The sequence below is a fragment of the Sarcophilus harrisii genome, chromosome 1 (genome assembly GCF_902635505.1).
Source record: "Sarcophilus harrisii chromosome 1, mSarHar1.11, whole genome shotgun sequence".
NCBI lineage: Eukaryota > Metazoa > Chordata > Mammalia > Dasyuromorphia > Dasyuridae > Sarcophilus > Sarcophilus harrisii.
This window is the reverse complement of record NC_045426.1, coordinates 213,747,069-213,767,125: the sequence shown is the minus strand read 5'-3', so window position 1 is coordinate 213,767,125 and position 20,057 is coordinate 213,747,069. Positions and strand designations below refer to the sequence as shown.

The 20,057-nt window shown below is 34.6% G+C and overlaps 1 protein-coding gene across 4 annotated transcripts in view; it reads right to left on the bottom strand.

The window, feature by feature from the left end:
- PTPN3 (protein tyrosine phosphatase non-receptor type 3) overlaps positions 1-20,057 on the bottom strand; it is a 294,046-nt gene that overhangs the window by 78,600 nt on the left and 195,389 nt on the right. For all 4 annotated transcript variants that reach the window (XM_031969204.1, XM_031969218.1, XM_031969227.1 and 1 more), the window contains exons 10-12: positions 14,980-15,068; positions 11,143-11,206; positions 8,922-9,094 (exon numbers count right to left, since the gene is read on the bottom strand). In XM_031969204.1, coding sequence (XP_031825064.1) covers positions 8,922-9,094; positions 11,143-11,206; positions 14,980-15,068 — 326 coding nt within the window. The remainder of the gene's footprint in view (positions 1-8,921; positions 9,095-11,142; positions 11,207-14,979; positions 15,069-20,057) is intronic.

Sequence of the window (20,057 nt, the reverse complement as noted above, 5' to 3'; positions counted from 1 at the left end):
TACATGTCCTTTGGGCATAGTTCCAAATTGTTCTCCAGAATTGTTGGATCAATTCACAACTCTACCAATAACGCATTCCCCACATTTCCCATCACTTAGCATTTTCTTTTCTTGTTATCTTAGCAAATCTGAACTGGTACCACAGAATTGTTTTAATCTGCATTTCTTAATAATGACTTAGAGCATTTTTTCATATGAGTGTAGATGGCTTTAATTTCTTCATATGAAAATTGTCTTTTCATATCCTTTAATGGTTTATCAATTTTGAAATGACTTGTATTCTTATAAATTTGAATAAATTCTCTATATTTTTTAGGAATTTTAAAAAATAATTTTATCAGAAACCACTGGCTGTAAAAACTTCCCCCCAGCTTTCTATTTCCCTTCTAATCTTAGCCACATTAGTTTTGTTTGTGCAAAATCTTTTTTATTTTAATGTAATCAAAATTATTCATTTTGCATTTCATAATGTTCTCTAGTTCTCTTTGATCATAAATTCTTCTCTTCTCCAAAGATCTGATAGGCAAATTATTTTTGCTTTCCTAATTTGCTTATAGTATCACCCTTTATGACTAAATCATACATCCATTTTGACCTTATTTTGGTATGGGGTGTGAGATGTAGGTCTTTGCTGAGTTTCTCACATACTATTTTCCAGTTTTCCCAGAAATTTTTGTGAAATAGTGAGTTCTTATCCCAGCTGGAGTCTGGGGAATCATCAAACATTAAATTGTGGTGGTCATTGATTATTGTGTCTTGTATACCTAACCTATTCCAGTAATTCACCAATCTATTTCTGAGCCAGTACCAAAGGGTTTTGAAGACTGATGCTTCATAATAGAATTTTAGCTCTGGTCCTACCAAACTACTATCCTTTGCAATTTTTTTCATTAATTTCTTTGATATTCTTGACCTTTTCTTTTTGCAGATGCATTTTGTTATTTTTTTTTAACTCTATAAAATAATGTTTTAGCAGTCTGATTGGTATGGCATTGAATAAGTAGGCTAATTTAAGTAGAATTGTCATTTTAAAAAAATTAATGCTTGCCTCAATTATTTAGATTTGACTTTATTTGTGTGAAAAATGTTTTGTAATTATTCTATATAGTTCCTGGGTTTGTCTTGGCAGGTTGACACCTAAATATGCTTGTCCACTTGGTGCATATATATTTAATATTGATATTACTTCATCATCTCTGACATCTTTTCACAAGATGTAGCTTCCTTCCTTATCTCTCTTAATCAGATCTATTTTTTTTGCTTAGTTCGAGATCAAAATTGCTTCTTCTGATTTTTTTGCTTCAACTGAATCATAATATATTCTGCTCCAGTCTTTTATCCTTACTCTGTGTGTATCTCTGTTTCAAATGTATTTCTTATAAACAGCATATTGTAGGATTCTGTTTTTTAATCCATCTGCTAGTCACTTCCATTTTATGGAAGAGTTCATCCCATTCATACACAGTTATGATTACCAGCTGTGTATTTCCCTCCATCCTATTTTCTGTTCTGGATATACTTTTTTCTCTTTCCACCCTGTTCCTCTTCACTAGTGTTTTGCTTCTACCAGCTATTCCCTCAATCTGCCCTCCTTATGATCACTGCTCCTCCTTTCCCTTATCTCTTTCTCCTAGTGTTTCTGTCCTCCCTTCTATGTAGTTCTTTTCTTTACTCTTTCTCCTCCAACTCCTCTATAGGGGAAGATAAATTTCTATACCCAACTGAGAGTGTCTGTTATTCCCTCTATAAGCCAAAACCAATGAGATTAAGTTTCAGACAATGTTCATCCCTCTCCCTTTTTTCCCCTCTCCTATAATAGATCTTTTGTTCTTCTTCATGTGATTTAATTTATCCCATTCCTCCCCTTTCTTCTACTTCTAGTCCCATCCTTTAATGTTTGTTTCTTTAATATCATCACATCTGAATCAATTTATACCCACACCTTCTATTTATGTATGTCCCCTCTAACTGCCTTAATAAAAGATACAGTTCTCAAGAGTTACAAGTATCATTTTCCCATGTAGGGATGTAAACAGTTTAAGCTTTAAATAATGTTTTTTTTTTTCTCTTTCCTATTTACCTTTCTATGTTTCTTTTGAGTCCTTTATTTATAGATCAAGTTTCCTGTTTAGTGCTGGTCTTTTCAATATAAATGATTGAAAGTTCTTTACTTCATTGTAGATCCATCTCCTCCCCTAAAAGATCATGCTCAATCTTACTGGGTAGTTAATTCTTGGTTGTAACCCCAGGTCCTTTGCTTTCTAGAATATGGTGTTCCAAGTCCTCTGATCCTTTAATGTAGAAGCTGCCAAATCCTGGGTAATCCTGACTGTGGCTCCTTGATTCTTGAATTATTTTTTCTGGCAGCCTGCAGTATTGTTTTTTCCTTGACATTATAATTCTGGAGTTTTGCAACAATGTTTCTTGAGGTTTACCTTGTGGAATCTCTTTCTGGAGATGATTGATGGATTCTTTCAATGACTATTTTGCCCTATGGTTCTAATATATCAAGGCAGTTTTCCTTGATGATCGGTTGAAGAATGCTATCCAGACTCTTAAGTTATCTCTTCTGTATCTGTTTTCCAGGTCATCTGTTTTTTCAAGAAAGTATTTTACATTTTTTTCCATTTTTCCATTCTTTTAGTTTGTATGATTGATTCTTGATGTTTCTTAGAATCATTTAGCTTCCATTTGCCTGGTTTTAGTTTTTAATGTATGATTTTTTTTCAGTTAGTGTTCATATGTTCTTTTCCATTTAATTAATTCTATTTTAAAATATATTGTTTTCTTCAGTCGATTTTTTTTTGCATTTGTCCAACTGTATTTTTTTTTTTTATTTAATAGCCTTTTATTTACAGGTTATATGTATGGGTAACTTTACAGAATTAACAATTGCCAAACCTCTTGTTCCAATTTTTCACCTCTTATTCCCCACCCCCTCCCCCAGATGGCAGGATGACCAGTAGATGTTAAATATATTAAAATATAAATTAGATACACAATAAGTATACATGACCAAACCGTTATTTTGCTGTACAAAAAGAATCAGACTCTGAAATATTGTACAATTAGCTTGTGAAGGAAATCAAAAATGCAGGTGGGCATAAATATAGATTGGGAATTCAATGTAATGGTTTTAATCATCACCCAGAGTTCTTTCTCTGGGCGTAGCTGGTTCCAACTGTATTTTTTTAAGGAATTTGATTTCTTTAGTAAATTTTTTTTGTGTTTGACCAACTGCATTTTTCAAAGAATCGTTTTCCTTTTCCAAGCTGATGAATCTCTCTTGAATACTTCTCATTTCTTTTCCTAATTTGTGTTCTACCTCCTCTCTTATTTGGTTTTTAAAATCCTTTGTAAACTCTTCCAAGAAGCCTCTCTCAACTTGAGAACAATTCATATCTCCTTTTGAAGTTTTGCATATGGGCATTTTGTACTCATCTGAGTTGATGTTTTAGTCTTCCCTGTCACAGTAGTAGCTTTCTATAGTTAAGATTCTTTTTCTATTTCTTGCTCATTTCCTTTCTTTCTTTTTCCTATTTCATGACTTTTAAATTCAAATTCTGCTTCTGGGAAAGAGAGAGCGCTGCCCTAAGCTTCTTATGCAGCTTTCAGTCTTGACTTTGAGCATAGGAGCCCCAGGTATTTGGTATCTTATTCACAACATGGGGTATCTAAATTCATCCCTCCTGCTGTTGCCCAGGTTTTCCAGACTAGCAATTTGCATTCTGCACTGGGACTGAATGCTGCTCCACTTATCTCCTCTGCTACTGTTTTACTGAGCCAGGACCAAAGATCTTGGTTGCTAATCCACTATGATTAAAACCCTCCCCACTGGCTTTCCCAGACACAATTTGAGCTGAGCTGCTCACCCCTTTCACCCCAGTGACACTGACTTTTCTTGAAGTCCTTCTAATCTATCTTGAGGTGGAAAATTATTTTCGTATCTTCATATGCTCTGTTGTTCCAGATTCTGTTCAGAAGCTTGATTTCATCTGATTTTGAAGGGAAACTAAGAGAGCTGAAGGAACTTCCTGACTTCATTATGCCAACTTGGCAATGACCTCAAAATTCTCCACATTTGGGATTTTCATGGCAAAGATACTAAATGGTTTATCATTCCCTTTTCCATATAAAATTTATTTTTTTTAACAAATAAGGAACTAAGGCAAACAGAATTAAGTGACCTGCCCAGGTCTACTGTCTGAAGCCAGATTTGAATTCATGAAAAGTTTATTAAAAAGGTGTGTTAATTGATATTTCTATCTCAAATAATACAATAGAAAACATCAGCTTTATGGGTGGGCTCGAGCAACAAGAACAATGCAGGACAATATTGATGAAAGTGGTCTATTTTTTCTGATGATGATTGTCAAAGTCATCTTCTAGCAGAGTCGTTGTTTCAAACATTAAGAATTAGTATGGTAGTATGTAGGAGTTTCAGCAAAGGCATCTCCAGTCAAATGATGTAGCTCAACCAATCAGTCAATAAATATTTGTCAGTCGCTTACCATATGCCAGAGACTAAGGGTTCAAGTCACGGAAACAATTTGAGCCTCAGTTCCTTCATCTGTAAGATGAGGTTAATAACAAACCACCTACTTGACCAAGTCATAAAAATACTGCTTTGTAAATTACAAAATGTTATTTAATGATAATAGCTAATATTTGTATAAGACTTACAAATTTTTATCCTCACAACATTCTTGGGAGATTGGCTATTATTATTATTATTATAACCTCACTTTATAGATGAGAATACTGAGGAAGACAGAGGTTAAATGACTTGCTCAGAATTGCTGAGCTAGTAAATATCTGAGGCCACATTTGAATTCAGGATTTCTTGATTCCAAGCCCAGCACTCTTTTCACAGTACTACCTAGCTAACTCTGAATAGCTATGAAATGCATAAGGATAGCTATAGAATGCACATATGTTATCTCATTCAATTCTTATAATTACCCTGTGAGGTAAGAGCTTTCATAAATGTGAGTTACTACAGACAAAGTGAACAAAGGCAGAGGAACTATTCTTATATATTGCTAATGCTACAGCTCCTATAAAAGAAAACCTTTGGGCATTAGAAAATTTAATTACCTTGGTACTTTTCAACATGCCACTCATTTCCCCATGTAAGTAAAAGAGTGGCTAAGACAATTTTGATTCTACCATCATTTAAAAATTTTCCATTAATGATTATTTCCAAATGAGAGATGAATGTTAGGATAGAGAAGTTATTACATTACTAGGAAATTATAGTGCTCTCTCAGGGGAAGAAGGTTAGCATCTGTGATGATATTTATCACCATTTCTAGGTGTGCCCACTTCACCGACTTTATTGATAATCATGATGTTTTATTCAGAATACATAATGAAAGAAATTTAATTAGAAAAGTAACCATGTCCATCTTATCTCTACTGGGTCTGTATCCCAAAGAGGTCATAAAAAAGGGGGGAAAAAAACCACATGTACAAAAATGTTTGTAGTAGCCCTTTTTGTAGTGGCAAGGAATTAGAAACTGAGTGGGTGCCCATCAGTTGGAGAATGGCTGAATAAGTTATGGTATATGAATGTATGGAATATTGTTGTTCTGTAAGAAATGATGAATAGACTGATTTCAGAATAGCCTGAAAAGGCATATGGGAACCGATGTTAAGTTGAAGTGAGTATAACCAAGAGAACTTTGTATACAAGAATAACAGGATTATGTGAAGTTCCACTGGGATGGATTTGGCTCTTTTCAAAGAGATGATTCAAGGCAATTCCAATAGACTTATGATGGTTCACATCCATTCACATTCAGAGAGAGAGAGAGGGCTATGGGGATTGAATGTGGATCACAGCATAATATTTTCACCTTTTTGTTGTTGTTGTCCATTTGTTTGTTTGTTTTTCCTTTCTCACTTTTCCCCCTTTTGATCTGATTTTTCTTGCACAGCATGATAAATGTGGAAATATGTTTATAAGAACTGCACACATTTAACCTATATTAGATTATTTGCTGTCTAGTGGAGGAGATGAGAGGAAGAAAAAAATTTGGAATACAAGGTTTTGCAAGGGTGAAAGTTGAAAACTATCTTTGAATATATTTTGAAAAATGAAAAGCTATTATTACATTAAAAAAATAAAAATGATTATTAACACAATCATTAAACAGGAATTTCAATCTCATGACATCACAGATAATTTTTAAAATATTCTTTGGTTATAGAATATTGTTAAGAAAAGCTGTAAGAAATTAGGACTTGATGTTATATATGCAGAAGTTTCTTCTGAAAATGATTTTGTAAGCATTAAAGTGAGGCACATCTCCCTGCCCCCTGCAAATATCCTAGCATAAACGCTTGGATGGTACAAGTGACTCTATATCTTTATAATTTTAGCAAAATAAATAAATAAATAGACATGAACATATTGAAGCTGACACAAAAGATAGTAATCACCCTGGAAGGAGATCTAGGACTGACAATCAGGATGTCTAAGTTATATTAGTATTACTTCTGCCACTGACTGATTATGTGACCTTGGACAAATGCTTAGCTGAAATTGCTCTATGATTAAAGAGGTCGATATGAAACATTGAGTTAGTGATGCAGAAATAATGCTGAGAAGTCAAATGGCACAAAACAAATATACACAAGATTTTCTGGAGGAAAAGGAAATCACTTGAGAAAAGAATACATTGGTCCTTTGATTCAGTAAGCAATCTCACTGAGACAACATAGTATTGGGTCTAAAGGTCACTCACTGCATATCTTTTATATCAGTTTTTTTCAAAACATGGCAAATAACTGAAAAGTGCTGAAAAAAAAACTGAAATAACTGAGGTTGCCATCAGGGACCTCCCTCTACTTTCCCCTCCCTTCCCCCTGAAAAAAACCCCAACAACAACCCAATACAATTTCCAGATTATCTCCCAGAGTCTAGCATGCACTTAGCCCAGTTTCCTACAATATTTACTATCTGTAACTATGGTTACAGACACAGCTAACCAGTAACTGATGCTTAAAAAGGCGACCCTCAATTACTTCCAGAGAAAAGGGAACTCGGAAATCAGAGGGGAAGTAATTGAAGCCACAAGTTACTCAGCAAAATCTATGCTCGCTATGCAATCACAGGCAATGAAGTCAATATGGAAACAAATAATAGGTATAAACAGGGACACAGCAGTGAACACTCAGACAATACCTTCCAGGCCGTTCCTCTACTTTTTGAGCTATCAAAATCAATCCACAAACAGCATCTCAGGGCCAGAAGAGATCTGCTAATCTATCTACCTGCTCGTCTTGTGAACTGAATCATTCTACAGTATGATTGCTTTGTTAACTACAGGGATAAGGTTGCAGCAGTGTCATAGAATCTAGGAAATTTTACCCTTCATAATGACCTTGAGATTCTGTTTGTGTCTGCGTCTGTGTCCCCAGGGACTATATTTCATAAGGTCAGAGACTTGACTCTTCTTGTGATTTCCTGGGAGAGGAGATATTGCTGTATGAGAGGCTCTGCTGATCTGTGTTTCATTTATGGTTTATAAAAGGAAAAAGGGAACCAGTCTGGAGAAGGAGCCTGGATAGATCTCAGCTGCCCAAGTGATTACCACTGCCCTACTTGAAATCTATTTTCAAACTGACAACTCTCCAAATTGCCTGGAACTGAATGGTAGAGTTTGTTTTTGGTAAGCAAAGTGAGATCCGTCTGTCTGAACATGAGCCAGGTCTCGCAAATGACAAGGAAAGTAAAAGTTAGTAGCAGAAAAAAAAAAAAAAAAAAAAAAAAAAAAAAAACAATGGTGACACTGAGTTAGGAAACCTATATTTTGTGGCATAGTGGAATGAGCCTGGCTTTGGCATTTAAGGACCTGAATTCAAATCTCGCCTTTATCACTTATTCCCTGTGCAAAAACCAGGCAAATTCCTTACCCTATTTTTATTTTAAAAAATTTTTACTAATTAATTATATATTTATTCATAAAATTTATAACATTATATTTATTTATTTGTATTTGTGTATGTAATTTATACATATTTTTAAATTTATTTATGTAATTTATTTATATATACAATATATAAATAAAATATTTTATTTCTATGATAAATAAATAATTCATTATTATTTGAGACCCAGTTTCCTCAACAGTAAAATGGAATGGGAATGGACCAAATGGTCTCAAAGGACAAAATCTATGATCCCATGACTATATTTACCTCCATTATATTTCATTTTATTAAATTTATTTTATTAGTCTAATCCACTACAATTTTTTCAAATCTGGCATCCCTAGTACAATAGTGATTCCTTTGACTATCATCAGATCCCAACTATCCAAGTTTCCTCAACATCAGTCCTACACTATGCACTCACAACACTCAAATAGAGAGCATGCCAAAATTCAAATAAGCATTTTCAGGACTGCAAAGCACCCTTATATACATAGCATCCCACTGAGTCCCAATGGCCACCTTGTGAGAGTATAACTGTTCCCATTCTCTGTACCTATGTCACATAAAATGACCAAATTCCTCACATACCAAGAGAAGAATTCTTTTATAAGAAGGAAACATTTTCCATTTCACCAAATCCTTCACATCACTTGTCAGAGGACCAAAAAAGGAGGACTACTATTGGTAAAGTCCTTGGATGGAGAGGGATGGCTCATCTTTCCTGGCCAGATGAAAATCTTGGCGAATTGTAAAGTGGGCACGCTAGGGTAGTAGATATGTTAGCAGCAAAAAGCTGGGAGATTTCTAAAATCAGATTTTTGGAGATTTCATGGCTAGAGAGCCCAAGCTACAGATTCTCACTTAGAACCAGTAGCAGGCCTTTGCAACAGAGATTTTCATTTATCTAGTGATAGAAATTACATGTTTCAAACACAGACCACTTTTTAGAAATTTTTAAAAAATCAATAAAGTGTACTCACTTTTTGGGATTTTTAGAACCTAATGTCCAGTACTGGGCTAGAATACTTCTTTCTCGAGGTATTGTTTTCTTTGCCTGAAAAAATGTATGGTGATCTACACAGGATTTCCATAAGTTTTTGCAAGACCTATAATTTAACATATTGAAGGCAATGATGTGTTCTCGGGCTTCATCCTGAGGGGGAAAATAATCTTGATTTAGTCTGTGCAGAAAAAAAAATAATAATATCAGTAAAACATTTTAATTACTATTGCAATTACTTCCAGATAGATAAGTGTTGATAACATTATACACTATACCAACAAGTAAAACAGACATTTCTAATTAGGAAAAGCCAAAATAAAAATAGTACCATTTTCATACTTTTAAGTTGTTTTGTTTAAATTACATGAAGAATAAATCTTCCATGACAACTGAAGATGATGAAACAGCAAAGCCACATTTACTTACATTCCTCTCTATGCCATACTCCTAAATCTTTTCCTTATGACTTTATTATGCCAAAGAAACTTCTTCAACCTGGAAACTTACTCCATCCTGGACTATTTACAAGGGAAGTACCCTTAGTCCTTAAAGATTTTCTTTCTGATTGGCTGGTTAATCTCAGAATGTCCATTGTAAATAATTGGTCCAGACCAACTAGGGCTTCACTGCTCTCCAGGTTCCACAGGACTTTCTCTACCCTGTCCCTAGCTCAGCTATCTTCATCCTCCCACCCCCATGCAGCTCCCTTTTATATTCTCTCCAAGAATGTAAACTCCATTATATTACATTACATTAAGTTGAGTGGAAACTAAACTCCCTTCTATACAAGCAACCCAACTACAGATTCCCTAATGATTAGATAATTGTGGTGGGGGTGAGGGGAAGCTTTGCTTAAGACTGATAGTCCCTGGGGCCAATGGATCCTCTCAGAGAGAGAAAATAATAAATAATCTATGTATTGTGAGAGTTCCAAATATACTATGTTTGTATGTTTGTGTATGATAAAGGAAACAAATGGTGTGTAATAAATGAAACATATACATGGAGAAATCCCTTTATGTGTTTTCTATGCATATGAATGTTAAACATTTTTAAGCAAAAAAAAGGAATAACATTATTTTTCTTTTATTTTGCTCATGTCAGAACTTGTTCTGTGGCTTACTTATTGAAGAAGGGAGATCTGAGAAGTGTTACTAGAATCAATGGAGAAGAGAGATGCTAATTGGGAGAAAAATGGTGATCATATGATAATAGGAAAGATGGAGAAAGTTGAGTAAGAGGATGGGCCTGATAGAATTAATGTCCATCAGTATTTATTAAGCATCTACTGTATACCAAGCACTTTGCCAAACACTGAGGATAAGTCTGATTTCAAGGGGATAGTCTTTTCTAATAGGAGAGAGAATATGAGAACAACCATGTGCAAACAAGATTTGCTATTGTTAATTGTTTTCGGTTGTGTCCATTTCTTTGTGACCCCTTTTTGAGGTTTTCTTGGAAAAGATATTGGAATCATTTGCTATTTCCTTCTCCAGCTCATTTTACAGATGAGGAAACTGAGTCAGACAGGGTTAAGTGACTTAAGTGACTTACCCAATACAGAGATTCATTCATATTCATTCATTCTCATTCTCTCTCTCTCTCTCTCTCTCTCTCTCTCTCTCTCTCTTCCCCCCTCCCCCCAGCCCAAGTCTTAAGCAAAGCTCCCCTCCCCTGTTCACAATAATTTAGAGAATATTAAGTTGGGTTCATATGAATAATAAGCATCTGAAGTCACATTTCAACTCAGGTCTTCCTAACTCTAGGTCTAGCACCTAACTCTAGGTCTATACCACATAGCTGGCCCACAGCTAAACTGAGGATAATTTCAGACAGAAGACACCATTAAATAGGTTTGGGGAAGGTTTTATGCAGAAGGTGAGACTTAAATTGAGACATGAAGGAAGCCCAGGAAGCTAAGATGCAGAGATGAGGAAGAAGAGAGTGAGAAAACAAGAGAGCGCCATTAACTCATGAATACTCATAGGATAACAGAAGGGTAAAGTTATAAGGAAGCTCAAAGATCCTTCAGATCAGCCCTTTTATCTTAAAGTCCAAAGAGGTACACAAAGAAGCAATTTCTTTAGAGATCTTTGGTTTGAGGAATAACAATCTCATCAAGGTGGCCTTTAATGTAACTCACACAGAAAGAACAATTAAAGACACACAATAAACAAAATAAATGTAGATTTACTTACATGCTTTTGATGTTGCTGTATAAAAAACTTTTTTCTCTTGAAGGAGATTTTTAGGATGTTCATCCTACAAAGAAAAGACAGTTTCACTTGTCAATGTAAATAAAATTACAAACCTCATACATGAGCACCATGCAAAATAAATGAAACACTATCCATTTCCCAGAGATATTTCAATTGAGCAATGGCAGAGGGAGTGACATCTTAGCAAATAAATAGTACCAAAAAACTGAATAAAGGCAGGCAGTAGAGCTGGTCCATTAAGTTTTAAAGAAAAAAATAAACTTCAAATGATCAATTGTAAGCATTAGATAAAATGTTCTTCTCCATGAAATCCCTATCTTCTGATAACTCGTATTTATTGAGGACTAGAAGGTTTAGAAAACACTTTAGTGAGCAATCTTTGGGTAAAAGTATCAGTCTCTCCACTTCTCAAATGAGGAGACTGAGGATCACAGAAAGGATAACTGATTTATCCAAGAAACAAAAAATAAGAGTTAGAGGTGGGAGGCAACTCAGATCATCTATTTCTATGACTAAAGCTCTATGGTTCGGTAGTCAGTGGATAGAGAAGTGGTCCTGGAGTCACAAAATCTGAATTTAAATCCAGCCTTAGACACTTACTAGATGTGTGACCCTGAGAAGGTTGATCTGTCCCAGTTTCTTCAACTGAGAAGTGGGAGTAACAATAGTACCTATTGCCTAAGATTATTGTGATGATCAAATAAGATAATATTGGTACAAGAGTTTTATAAACCTAAAAGTACCTTATAAATGCTAGCTATTATAAGAATCAAAATTCTTGAATTCAACAAATATTTATTAATCACCTACTATATGAACTAAACAATGGGGAACCAAAAAAAGAAACTAAATAAATTGTGACCTCTAGGACCATTCTGCTGAGGGGTTACAAATGTGGATTCAGATAAGTAAAGAGAACAAAGTCTGGGAGATTAGGAAGACTTCACAGATGATGCAGTGTCTAAGTCAGGTCTTATATGCAGATGAAGGTTCTGAAAGGCATAAATGAGAAGGCTGAGCACTCTAGGCACATGAGATGCTAATCATGAAGGTGGGGATTAGGAATGCAGCTAAGTAGTCTATTCTGTCTGTAGCAGAAAGTGCACGAAGATGAGTAATGTGAAATAAAATCTAGAAAGGTAGATTGGTATTAGGTAGTGAAAGGCTTTAAGTGCCAAGCAGAGGCATTTCTATTTTGTCATGAGGAACTATGTAAGATTTATGAACAAGGGAAGGATGTAGTCCAAACTGTGCCTTAGGAAAATTACTTTTGGCAGTTACATGGAAGATGGATTAGAGGAGACCAATTAAAAGGCTATTATAAAAGTTACACTAATGAACTGTTGGACTAGTGAGCTGGTCTAGACATTCTGGAGAACAATTTGTAACCATGGCCAAAGAGCCATAAAACTGTGCATACTCTTTGACCCAGCAATAACACTACAAGGTTTATATCCCAAAGAGATCAGAAAAAAAGGGAAAAGACTATTTGTACAAAAATATGTATGGCAACCCTTTTAGTGATAGTAAAGAACTGGAAATTGAGCGGATGCTCAACAATGGGGAAATGGCTAAACAAGCTTCTATTAAAATTTATTAAACAACCTATGTACAAATGGCATATGATTGCAATGAAATACTATTGGGCTATAAGAAATGATAAGCAGCTTCTCGATAATGCAGTGATTCAAGGCAACTACAATAGACTTGGGATGGAAATGCCAATTATATCCCGAAAAAGAAATATGGAGACCAAATGTGGATCAAAGCATATTTTCTCATTTTTGTTTGCTTATTTTTTCCCCTTTTGGTTTGATTTTTCTTGCACAGCATGATAAATATGAAAACATGTTTAAAAGGATTGCACATATTTACCCTATATCACATTGCTCGCTCTCTTGGGGAGGGGGGATTTAAGGGAGAGAAAGAAAAATTTGGAATATGAAGTCTTACAAAAATGAAAAGTCTTTACATGTATTTGGAAAAATAAAATACTATTGAGAAAGAATGAGCAAGACATTTTCAGAAAAACCAGGCAAAGTGAAGTGTGAAAAATGGAGAGGTCATTGTACACAAAAACAGCAATATTGCAATAATGATCAACTATAAAAGCAATGGCTGTTAGATCAATACAGTGATCTAAGACAATTCCAAAGAACTCATGATGAAAAAATGTTATCCTCCTCCAGCCAACTGATGAACTCTGAATTTCAAAATGAAGTACATTTTTTTCATTCATGTTATTTGATTTTTTTGCTGTTTTTTGAGCTATGACCAATATATTTTGCATTATTTCTCATGTACAATTGATATCACATTGGGGGTAGAGGTGGAAAGGAAGGAAAAAATTCGGAAGTTAAAATTTAAAATGTCTCTCTCTATATATATTTTAAAAAGTTTAAAAGAAAAGGCTATCATAATAATCTAAGTGAGAGGTAATGAGGATTTGAACTAGAACAGTGGTAATCCAAGTAGTTATAAGGGGCTAGGTGTGAGGGGTGTTATAGATATAGAAATAACAAAACTTAGCAACTGATCTGCAGTGGCAAAGTGAAGAGGCCAGAATGATCCAAAGCTGAAAATCTAGGTGACAGAAAAGTTGGTAATGTCTAAACAGAAATAGAAGGATTTCTATAGGGGATCCAGGATCTAGATTATAAAAGAAGTTACTGACTTTCTTTTTGAAGTGCTAAGTGCAGAATACTGATAGGTCAGCCAGGTGATATCCAGAAGGCAAGACAGTGCAGGATGGGCATTCACCAGTTTCTGGTGGACAGCACCTTCTGGATGTCTCTTAGACACCTCTAACTCAAGATCTTAAAAACAGTTTTTTTTCTCACTTAACCCACTCCTGATGGTAGTACTATCTCGCTGGCACTGAAGCTTATTTGGTGTCATCTTTGAAACTTCAATCAATCTTATCTCTCCTATCAAATTTGTTGAAACAACTAATCAATTTCACACGCATATTTGTCCCCTTTTCTCCACTTCCTGGCCCTCATTTTCTTTCTCTTGGACTATATCCATTCCTCATTAGACTCCCAGTTTTTACTTTCTTCTCTTTACTCTACATACCAAAATAATCAAAGTCTGATAGTATTACTCCCTTGCTAAAGGACCTTTAGTAGCTCTCTATGCTCTCTGGGATAAAATACAAATCTCTCAGTTTAGTATTTAAAACCATTCACAATCTGTCTATAGCCTACCTCTCCAGGCTTGTTTATCATCACTTCCTTTCATGTCCTCTATATTTTAGACAGACTATTCTATATGTTGTTCCATTAACTATGACCTTCATGTCTTTGCTCTAATGATAGAATGAACTCTCTTTTTACTTCTACTATTTAGAATCCCTAGTTTCTTTCAACACTTAGTTCCCTACTATGGAAAGCCTTCCTTGATCCCCTTCAGTTATCTTTGTGTTTTCTTCCTTTTCAAATGATCACCTATTTTCTTATTTGTGTATATGTTGTTTCTCTCCAATAAAAAGAAAACTATTTGAAAACAGAAACTATTTTTTGTTTGGTTTCCCAGGAACCTAGCATATGAAAATTAAATGTTTAATAGAGACTTGCTGGATTGGACAGAAAAATCCTTAAGACTATGTTTTGGCTCACCATGCCAAATATGAGCAATCAATAAAAACTTCTGGTTATTTGATTTAGCAAAAGTTTGGCTTGGTGGAGTATAGCTGAAGTTATAGTAAGATACTTCTCTACTTTCCTAGGAAGTACAATTTTAATTAAGAGATAGTAATGCTTTAGCACACACTTCAAAACATAATTCAGAAAATAATTAGAAATTAATTCATCTTACCAAGGATAGAAACTTGTGCAAATATGTTTACGGTAGACAGCAATGCCGGCTGCAGCAACTCCAATCATCAGATCTAAGTTGTGCAGATCCTGCAAAAACAAAAAGCAAACATATTAGCAAAAAAGCAATCCTCATCAAGTTTAGAAATGCCTTTAATTGGAAACATTCCATACATTTGCAAACAGTGACCTGTCCAAAGTCATTACTGAAAAACAGTAGGTCTTAAAGGAAAAAGTTAAACTAGTCCTACATGGTCTCCTTTAAATTCTACTGATAGATTCCAGAGCTGAAATGATCATAAGCTCTGTTCTTTCTGAACATCTTCAGATAGAAATCCAATAGGTTTCAGATAATTTAAAGCCAGAGACCTAATAATTTAAACATCTTGAAGGTAGAAACGCTTTATATTATATTTGACTATGCCTTGCTTAAAAAATGTTTGTTGAATCTATCAATCCAACTTTATTAACTGACATATGGGGAAACTGAATCCCAAAGAGGTAAACTCTTCTCCATGAAGTCACATGCTTAGTAAATAAAAGAGACCTGATTCTTATCCAGGTCTTCTGGTCTCAAATTCAGGGACCTTTTCACCTTATGAAACTGAAATGATGATTCCTATGAAGTTATTTTTATAAATATTAATATTTTAAAGTTCTAATATTTAATCTTTAAAAATGAAACACAAAATGATTAAATATTCAATAACAGATTCTATTAAAAGTTATTAAACATTCATGTACAAAACATCTTATCAGATAATAAAGATAAAAAAAATTCTGTCATTAAAGTATGCTTTCTGTGGGAGAAACGGGGAAATACAACATGAAATAGATAAGTAAATGCAAAGAATACTGAAAGTAGTATGAAATAATGTTAATGGTGGAAGCACAATCAAATTAGTTAAGAAGGAAGAGCCTAATGTATTAGATGACAGCTGAGTTGGTTTTAAAGAAAGTTATGGATTACACAAGTCAAGTCAAGAAAATCAAGAAATTAGAGCAATGATATAGAAAGCCACTTGTGCAAAGAGATGGAGACAGGAGATAGAATGTAATGGAAGAGCAAATGGATTAGTCTAACCAGAACAGAGAGTGCTAAAAGAAGAGTAATATCAAATAAAATGGAAAAGGTGGGAAAAAACTATACAATGGAGGACTTTAAATAGCAGGTTGAGGACTGAGAAATAGTGAGCTACTAAAGATTATTGAGTAGGAAAGTGACAAAGATTTTTGTATTAAAAATTTGAATTTGGCAGCTATCTAAAAGATGGATTGGAGGAAAAAAAATCTGAACTTTTGCCCATTATTAAAAATGTTTCTGAGAGCCTGGGAAGACATATGAAATGATGTACTACTTTCAGTGCAGTGCTACTGAAAGTAGCAAAACCAGTAAAACAAAGTATACAATGATTATAATAGTATACATGGAAAGACCAAAAAGTCAGAATGTTGAATAATTACAATGACAAACTTTGGCCCACAAAAGAACTGGAAAAGCGCAGTTCCATCTCTTATTTTGAAGGGGTGGACGGCTATGAGTATACAATATTGCATATTTTGACAACCCAGTTGATGAGATGGTTGATTTTGCTGATGCTTTCTGTCTTTTTTTTAAAACTTTGTTACAAAAGATGGTTTGATGGATGGGGGAAGAAGAAAGCATTTAGTCTAAGATAACATTGATGTAAAAATAAAATATCAATAAAACTAAGGATAAAAAAGAAAACATCTAAATCTAATACCACCATACTTAGGAGAGAAAGGATGCCCTGACAATAATCTTCTTCCTCTCAATTCCCTACCAAAACCCAGAATTGAAAAAATATTTTATCAGAGAATTTTACACCCAAGAAGAAACTGCAGAAGTAATTCAATCCAATCCTTTCATCTTAGAGGCAACTAGGGGTAAATGAATTAGAGGAATATTTGACCGAGTGAAATCCAGAATCCAGAAAATTTGAAAAAGTATGGGACTGTTAATGTTTTAGATATATTTAGTTCTATGAATACTGAAAACCAATAACCTTAAAGTGGAAGATTTTGTTCTGTTAAGGTTAACCAACTCATTGTAAAAAAAGAAAAACCCTATTACTTACAAGCAATATGCAAATTAACCTGACTTAGTTTGTTTTGATGTAGAGAAAAAATTAAGAGAGTTGGAAGTCAGAAAGCAAGCCACAGAAAACAGGCAAAAACAGAAAAGGAAGAGAAGTAGGTTGAGTTGCCATGTATACTTTCATGGAGCCACATCACCACCTTGTGGTCTTTAAGGATATTGCTATTAAAGACATTTAAATGAGAGCCCTGGTTTTGAAGCCTAAGGGATTCATTATTGCCCCCTAAAAAAACTGTTTTGAAGAGAACTGTGCATTTTTGTGAATTTTTACAGATTCTAACAGTAAGTCTGCAAAATAAAAAAAATGCAATAGTTCTTACTCTCAAAGAGTTTTTAAACTCTAATGAATGAGACAATTACATATAAATTTGTATAGAATAAATACATAAAGAATAAATACAAGGCATTGCAGTGGATAGAGTGCCAGACCTAAAGTCAAGAAGACTCTTCTTCCTGAGTTCAAATCTGTGCTCAGACACTAACAGTGTGACCCTGGTCGTCATTTAACTCTTTGCCTCAGTTTCCTCATCTGTAAAGTGAGCTGGAGAAGTAAATGGCAAAACACTCTAGTATCTCTGCTCAAACAACTCCAAACAGGATTCACAAAGGGTCAGGTGTGACTGAAATGATTAAATAATAATATGTTAAATATAAGATGTTTAAGTTAGGAAGGCACTAGAATTTGAAGGCTTCAAGTAGAAAGTGATATTCAAGCTACATTTTTTAAGGAAGGAAGGAATTTTATGAAGCATAAGTGAGGAAATAGTATATTTTGGACATGGGGTGAGGGAGAACAGATGGAAGGACTCACAGATGATAGATGGCATGCCATGTGTGAGGAACAGATAGAAGTATAGGAGAGGGAGTGATGTCCAGTAAATGGAAAGATAGGCTGAGACCATGTTGGGAAGGATTTTAAAACCAAACAGGACCTTTATTTTATCCTAGAAGAAACAAGAAGCTGCAAAAGTTTACTGAGTAGAAGAAAAACATAATAAGAGCTTTACTTAAGAAATTTAATATTTCGAAGAGGATGGATAAGAATACAAAACCCAACAACTTGAATCGGGGAAGCCCTATAAAAAGTCATTGCAATAATCCAAGTGAGATATTAAGGACCTGAACAAAGGTGGTGGTGACTATTTAAAGGGGAGAGGATGAAAAAGAAAGACATTGTGGAGGCAGAAACAGCAATATTTGGGAATTGATTGGATGTGTGGACTGAGGAAGACCGAGAAGTCAAGAATAAGGAAATGACAAGATTATGAACTTGAGAGACTAGAAAAATATTAGAGCCTTCAACAAAAATTGGAAAGTCTTAAAGTAGGGGGGAGGGGTATCTCAGGACAAAGATAATGGTTATTTGGATGTCATAAATTTGATACTTCTAGGACAGCTGATGATGAGAGAATGTAAATCAGAAGATTAGATATATCAATCGGGGAGCTATTTGCATAACTAAAACCAATGGAAAGCAAGTAAATGACCAAATATTAAATACATATTTAATACATATTTAAATACATACAATATTAAAAGACAAGAGTCATGGATAGTCTTGGGATACACTCAATTAGTAGGTGTGACACACGGATGAAGATCCAGCTAAAGAGACAGAAGGGTGGTCACAGAGGTTGAAGAAAACCCAGAAGAAGCGTATCCAGGAGGGTAGGGTATTCATCAGTCTAAAATGAGACAAAAGAGGTCGAGAAGAAGAAGGACTTAGAAAAAACCATCAGATCTACAATGAAGAGAACAACTTTGGAGAAATCAATTTCAGTGGAATGATGAAGTTGCCAGAATGTGAAGATGGGGGTGGGGGTGGGGAAAGAGAGAGAATAAGCATTTATAAAATACCTACTATGTGCTAGGTACTGTGTTAAGTGCTTTTTACAAATAGCTCATTTGATCCAACAATCCTCAGAGGTAGATGCTTTTATTACTTCCATTTTATAACTGAGGAAAACGGAAGCAAATTGAGGTTACCTAAAGTCACTTGATTACTAAGTGTATATGACTAGATTTTTATTCAGGTGTTCCTGACCCTAGGTCCAATACTATATGCACTGAACCATTAGCCAACTTTGGCAAAGTTGTGGACAGGTTGAGGACATTAGGCACTCCAGTTTGGCTACTGCATAAGGTACTTACAGGCCAGTATCAGCAAATAATAATTAGAGACCTTAAAGATCATCTAATCAAACTTTCATTTTACAGATGAAGAAACAGGGGCCTAGAAGAGCTAACTGACTCCCCACAGTCAGGTAGCTTATACTAGACCTAGGTAAAATAAGAAAAACCATTGATTAGGAAAAATTTCTGAAAAGGGAGAGATATCCAAGAGCTAATAAACATATTTATAATCTAATGGGTGACAGTCAAAGTGTATGAACAAATGGATCCCCAAATTTCAAACCATTAAAACTACCATGTGAAAGATAGATCCAAATGTCTAATTATAAGAGAATGGCAAATTTAAACAACTGAAGTTTTACCTCACCATAAGAAACAACAAACAGGAAGAATTTGTAGGAACATGGGAAAAAGTATATCAATGGAGGCTAGTTAAAGTAATTATAACAAGACAACAATGCACACAATAACTGGGAAGAGTAATAAATTGGAACTGAACCCTATATAATTAAAACATAAAGCTTGGCCCAAGAGAATAATTGAGAAAATATGCCTCTTCCCTTTGGTACAAAGGTTGGGAATTATGGATATAGAATACTGCATATTAACTGGCAATATATAAAGTAGCTAGGTAGGTGAGTAGTGCATGGAGTGGTGGAGTCAGGAAGATCTGAGTTCAATTCTTTTGTCACATATTTAACTGAATCACTTAATCTCTCTCAGTCTGATTCCACATGTATAAAATGAGATAATAATTGCATCTACCTTTTAGGATCATATAAGGATCAAATGAGATAAAGGTAAAGTGCTATAAATTCTAGCCATAA